This window comes from Lycium ferocissimum, chromosome 3 (genome assembly GCF_029784015.1).
Source record: "Lycium ferocissimum isolate CSIRO_LF1 chromosome 3, AGI_CSIRO_Lferr_CH_V1, whole genome shotgun sequence".
Lineage (NCBI taxonomy): Eukaryota > Viridiplantae > Streptophyta > Magnoliopsida > Solanales > Solanaceae > Lycium > Lycium ferocissimum.
This window is the reverse complement of record NC_081344.1, coordinates 66,631,274-66,637,925: the sequence shown is the minus strand read 5'-3', so window position 1 is coordinate 66,637,925 and position 6,652 is coordinate 66,631,274. Positions and strand designations below refer to the sequence as shown.

Genomic DNA, 6,652 nt, shown 5'->3' with positions numbered 1-6,652 from the left:
CCCGAACTTGTTTCTCATGATAACATGGAGCTTCTGCAAATTATTCATGAGCACTTTAGGAGAGGCCACAATATTCTCATATATAGCCATATGTAGCCAAGGGAGGTGGATATGGATGATAATTTTGGGTGTTATTCTGAGTGGCACTGGACTAATTTCAACACAAGATGATGTCATTTTCAACTTCTTACTTTCAAAATCACTCTCAACTACTTCAATCACATTTTATCTTAATTATATAGCGCACTTTGACTTAGTGATTTTACTTTGAACTGCTACAATTCCATCAAGCATCACCAAATACCAAATTACTGCTGCTTGAAGATGATTTCAATTTCCAACTAGGTGAATCTTCATATATTTTGTCAACAAAACATATATTTCATTTTGTGAGATGGCCAGACTTTTTACTACATTTTGTGGGTAGTAACAAATTAAATGTTCTATTTTAGATAATTCAGCTTCTTTATTTTGGGGATCATGAAGATATCATTATGACATAATTTTTCTTAAATCTGAGATAAGTAGTGATAGGTTTAATTATAACTTTGTCGCACAAGGTGAGATGGCTACTTTAATTATTTTTTTTAATCACTAAATTTATCTACCCATACTTTCACCTTTTGTGGTGGTGATGGAGTTTTTTGTCCTGCACCCGCTTTTATCTAAATTTATGCTAATGTCAAGGTGAAGCATTGGTTTAGGGGGGCTAATAAGGCCGTAGACCATCTAGCCAACTTAGCCGTGAGAAGCTAGAATGAGTCCTTTTATGACTCCTATCAACAACTTCTTGTGGGGGCTAAAGGTCCATTCCAACTGGACAAGAGACAAATGCCCTCTATAAGGTTCAAATACAACAAGTTAAATTTTTTTGTTAGTTAACTGTATAGGTAGCTTATTTACGAGAGTTGGTATGTCTATATTAGATTCCTCTTCCCTCTTTATGTGAAGGATAAAAAAGTTATCCTAGGTAAGGCCAAGTCCCCATTCTTCTAGATCTTTTTTTAGAACTATAATTGTCTGCATATTATGCAGTACGAATTTAACACAATACATGAATGATTAAAGAGTTAATAATTCATTAAATTTGTGTTAATTTACTGCCAAGCGTATCAGAAATGCACATTTCAATTAATTGAAAATTAGATACAATTAATAATCTATTTGGCCAAGCTTCTGGAAGTCAAAAAATGCTTATTTCTTTGTAAAAGGCTATTTTGGAAAGTTGAAGTATTTGGCCAAGCTTTTGGGGAAAAAATAAGTATTTTTAAGTAGTAGCGGAAGATGCTTTTAGAAGCTTAAAAAAGTTGCACCCCCCCCCCCCAACCCAAACCCCACAAACAAGCCGAAGCACTTTTGGACATTGGTCAACACAAAGTATTACTATATTATGGCAAAAGTGGTTTTTCAATTGATTAACCAAATACAATTTGCTACTTTTTGAAAGAACTTTCTTGGAAAAATACTTCAAACAAAAAACACTTTTCAAAATAAGCATATATTAAAAGTTGATCAAATAGGCTATTAACCAAATATTACAATGAGGACTAAAATCAAAATTTACAAACAACAGGGACTAGGAGTGCTATATATTGAATCCTCATTATAAAAATAGGAACAAATATCGCTATTATGTCTCATGCAGTTGTTACATTTATGTACCCATATGTTGTATGTATATTCTATAAGCCTCTTTTGTGATTCTTGAAAAAAACATTGACAATCTTTTTGAGTAGTAGGAGGCAAGAAACAAGAAGAAGAAGAGACAGAGAGTGTTTTATTTTTCCTTTTTCAAAATTTATATAACATAAATCAATATGCCTCATGCCTTTGACAAACTGGAAAGTAATGATAAACTCACTGCACAGGTTGTGATTTGTTCCATTATTGCAGCCTTTGGTGGTCTTATGTTTGGCTATGATATTGGGATTTCAGGTACTAACTCTTTCATGTTTATGCAATGAGTTTAAGTTATGTACATAGTTTTTACGTTGTGAGTGGAGTTTAACCTGTTTAGTTTTTTAGTTTTCAAGTTAACGGACCTTACTTGCAGTAAGCAATTAACGTTTGTCATAGCTCAATTTATATGATAATGTACACAATGAACAAAACTTAATAATCTTACTCAGCTTTAGTGGGAATTTAGGGTCAAAGCAAAAACTAAAGGGGTTTATGTTGTTTTCTTCTTCTCATCAAAGAGTTTAAGTTATATACACTTATTTTCAAACTATTAGTATAGTTTAACGGTTACAACATGCTACAACAAGCACTACTAGAAACATGCGTTCCTCAGAAGTATTTTTCTGACACATCCATTGGAAAAACAAGTGTTTCTAGCACTGAGGTTAAAAACTTATTTTTTTCAGAATTAGTGAAGGTGCACGCAAGCTGGCCCGCGAACACCACGATTATAAAGAATCATTTTACACCATTGCATTGAACTTCATCTCAAACTAAAAAATGCTCCTCTTAAAATTTTTACTTTATTTTTGATATCTTCATGCAGGGGCGGATTCAGACCTTTACGTATGGGTTCTAGGGAACCCAATAACTCTTTCTCATATGTTGTATGTGTATTAAAGAAGTTCATTAAATACTTATAAATATTTGATTGTGAACTCAATTGTTATTGTCAATTAATTTGAGATTGTTGTAAGAATCCATAATTTTCAAATTCTAAATCCGCCTTTGTTTTCATGATAAATTTGTATAGGTGGGGTGACATCCATGGATGATTTCTTGGAGAAGTTCTTCCCAAAAGTATATGTTAGAAAGCATAGGGCTAAAGAAGACAACTATTGCAAGTACGACAACCAAATGTTGCAATTGTTCACATCTTCATTGTACTTAAGTGCAATTGTTTGTTGTTTCTTTGCCTCAAAGTGTTGTAAGAGGTATGGAAGGAAATTAACAATGCAACTTGCCTCTTTGTTCTTTTTCATTGGAGTTATTCTCAATGCTGCTGCAATTGATCTCCCTATGCTTATTATTGGACGGCTATTTCTTGGTGCTGGTGTTGGATTTGGCAACCAGGTAATTAATTTTTATTTTATTTATCCAATTATATTTATTCAACAAATAATTATACAGAGTAAATAAGTCTATAGGAATCTAATGAGCCGAATGCTATGTTAACTTAATACTAAAAGCTTTATGGGGTCATAAAAAAAAAATACAGTCAAATCTGTCTATGACGGCGTCGTTTGTCCAGAATTTTTTTTCGATGCTAGCTATAACGAAATGCTATTGCTATATAGCGTAACATAAAAATGGGTTCCAAAAAAAGTTTGACCGTTATAGTAAAATGTTTTTATAGAAGACAGTTGTTATAGAGAGGTCTGATTAATCATTTTCAATGTTGGAATGTTAAGAATATTTTAGCATTTAAATACAAATAGATTAGTTCTCATCAAGTAAGGCTCTGTCTTGGTGCCGGTGTTGGACTTGACAACCACGTAATTTTTATTTTATTTATCCAATTTTATATATTCAACAAATAGTACATAGTAATAAAATAGTCTAGGAATCTAATGAGCCGAATGTTAACTTTAATAAGCTTCGTGGGGTTCTAAAAAATCTAAATAAAATCAAACCTTTTTATAACAGTGTATTTGTCCGGATATTTTCTTGGATTCTATGGCGAAATATTGTTATGGACAATATATAACATAACATAAACATTGGTTCCAACGAAAACTTGGCCAGTAAAACATTGTCATAAAGGCCAGTACTATAGAGAGGTCTAATTACTGTAATTTGTTCAAGCGATTAGGAATATTTTTAGCCTTCAAATACGAATAAATTGGATCTCGTCAAGTAAGACTTTGTCTTGGTGCTGGTGTTGGATTTGGCAACCACGTAATTTTTATTTTATTCCTACCTATATATCCAACAGAGTAAAATAGTCTAGGAATTTAATGAGCAGAATGATATGGATGATTTTCTGTCCTTTCTCTATTAAAACAAGAAAACGTTGAAGAAACTTATGCATTAAAAAAAAATAAAAAAAATGAGTCATGATAGCCAAAGGAGCAGCTTTAACTTATATATTGTTCATGGTATAAAGAATTTCTATACTAACAATATTTATAATTGACAGCTCATATCGTCTTAAGTCATCATAATCATAAGTTGACCTTTACTATACACTATTGGTGCATATAAGTTAAATTCTCAAAAAAAAAAATAAAAAAAAATTGATGTGTCAAAAATATTACGGGTTTGTCGATTATATAAGTTCAATTTTGGTCAATTTTATGATTAGTTAATTATTTTATCTTTATATTTTCACTGATAACAACCTGAATGACCTGGTTAAGTTCAATTCTATCTACTTTTGTTGAGGCAATATAATTCTTACTTGTTCATGGCCAGTTAATCTAACTCCTGAAATATAGCATGACATTTTTATCTTTATTTGGACCGACCAAATAGCATTTGTAATGGTTGTGTAACATTTTTAGATATGAATACATATTAATTAAACAATGGTTAACTGATAAACCTTCGCTATACATTATATATCATACTTTTATTGCTTTGTTATATGTTGTATGCTCTTCCAAAAGTCTTACAGTTTGTATTTATGATCCTCCACAAAAAGTGCTAATTTGTGTTACTTTTAACGTTTTCAAATACAAATCTTTTAATTCACCAGTGTTTCAAATCCTGAATCTCAATATTTGCAAATACTAATAGCCAAACCAGTATTTGCGAATACGAGTTTCAGTTTATTTAATTTGGTGCATTGATAAAATTTTTACACTATCATGTAAAATTGACCTACAATAATATACAGATTCAAGATTACAAATCTTACATTTCAAGGAGGCTAATCTGGATATTCTTTAATTGATCTAATAATATAAAATTTGTTAATTTACACCGACGGCTTACAAACAACAACATGCACAGTGTGGTCCCACAAGTGGGGTCTGGGGAGGGTAAGATGTACGCAGACCTTACCCCTATCTTTATGGGGTAGGGAGGTTGTTTCCAATAGACCCTCGGAAACACTGACGGTTTATATAACTTAAACTCATACCGAGCTATTATAATTAAATTGCGCTCTTATGCAGGGGTGGAGCTAGGTAGGCTCCAGGGGGTTCATCCGAAGCCCCTCGGCGAAAAATTACAATGTATATACAGGGTTAAAATTATTTTTTTATGTATATATAGTAGATGTTAAACCCCCTTGACTTCTTCGTGTATTTACTTCTTCATATTTTTGAACCCCCTAGATGAATCCTGGCTTCACCACTGCTTGTATGTGTTCCTAAGAAAAAGAACTTGTCATTTTTCGGGGTCTCGGAGGGGCTTGGAAATGCAGATGTAACTCAGTAGTTCCTTGGGAATCGATAGTCAATTCTATTTGCAATAGAGGCAGTTGATAGTTGAATCCAATTTTCACCATGGTTGTCATATCCGTAATAGTGCGGTAAATTGTATGCAGGCAGTGCCATTATTCATATCAGAAATAGCTCCACCAAAATACAGAGGTGGTCTCAACATTTTGTTCCAAATGCTCATCACAATTGGTATTTTATGTGCCAACATTGTCAACTATGCAACTTCAAAAATGCACCCAAATGGATGGAGAGTGTCCCTTGGTGGTGCTGCATTTCCAGCAATATTTCTTGGCCTAGGCTCTTTACTCATTGTTGAAACACCAACTAGCTTAATTGAACGTGGTCAAATAGAACAAGGCAAACAAACTCTTATTAAAATTAGGGGTGTTGATGATGTTGAAAAAGAGTACCAAGAGATTTTACAAGCCACTCAATTGGCACAACAAATCAAACACCCTTTTAAAAATTTGATGAAAAAATCTAGTAGGCCACAACTTATATGTGGTACAATTCTTCAAATTTTCCAGCAGTTTACTGGCATAAATGTTGTCATGTTCTATGCTCCTGTGTTATTTCAGACGATGGGGTTCGGTGGAAATGCCTCGTTGTTATCTGCTATTGTGACTGGTTCAGTCAATGTGATCTCTACGTTGGTCGCGATACTTGGTGTTGATAGATTTGGAAGAAGAGGTTTACTTGTTGAAGGTTCTGTACAAATGCTCATTGCCCAGGTACATCAATATTTTCAATTTGAGTTTTGACTAACAATATACAACAACAACAACAACAACATACCCAGTATAATCCACCTGGTAGGGTCTGAGAAGGGTAGAGTGTACGCAGTCCTTACCCCTATCTTTTGACGGGTATAGTAGGGAGATTGTTTCCGATAGACCCCGACTCAAGGAGGGATGAAAAAGCATCAATAATAATAAACAGTAATTTTAAGCAGTAATAACTCAAGATAATGAGACGATAGTAAAAAAGAACAAGCAATCCAAAGCAGTATAACGAGACATGGCAAACTACTATCAAGCACAAGGGCCTACAATAGTAATCTTTGCGACTACCAGTATGCAAGGATAAGTAGAAAAACACTCAACTACTAACTAACCCTCTACCCTAATTTGTGTCCTCCATAATCTCCTATCTAAGGTCATATCCTCAGTAAGTCGGACCTGCGTCATGTCCTGTCTAATCACCTCTCCCCAATATTTCTTTGGCCTACCTCTACCTCTTCTAAAACCGTCCATAGCCAACCTCTCACGCCTCCCTACTGGAGCCTCCGTACTGCGCATCACCTA

The 6,652-nt window shown here is 33.7% G+C and overlaps 1 protein-coding gene across 1 annotated transcript; it reads left to right on the top strand.

Moving 5' to 3' along the window:
• The first annotated feature begins 1,702 nt into the window (after window positions 1-1,702).
• Window positions 1,703-6,219, top strand: LOC132051192 (sugar transport protein 8-like). The gene is made up of 3 exons (XM_059442447.1): window positions 1,703-1,935; window positions 2,714-3,033; window positions 5,453-6,219. Exons 1-3 carry the CDS (start codon window positions 1,818-1,820, stop codon window positions 6,107-6,109), a joined length of 1,095 nt encoding a protein of 364 aa, XP_059298430.1. The 5' UTR covers window positions 1,703-1,817; the 3' UTR covers window positions 6,110-6,219.
• Window positions 6,220-6,652: the final 433 nt, after the last annotated feature.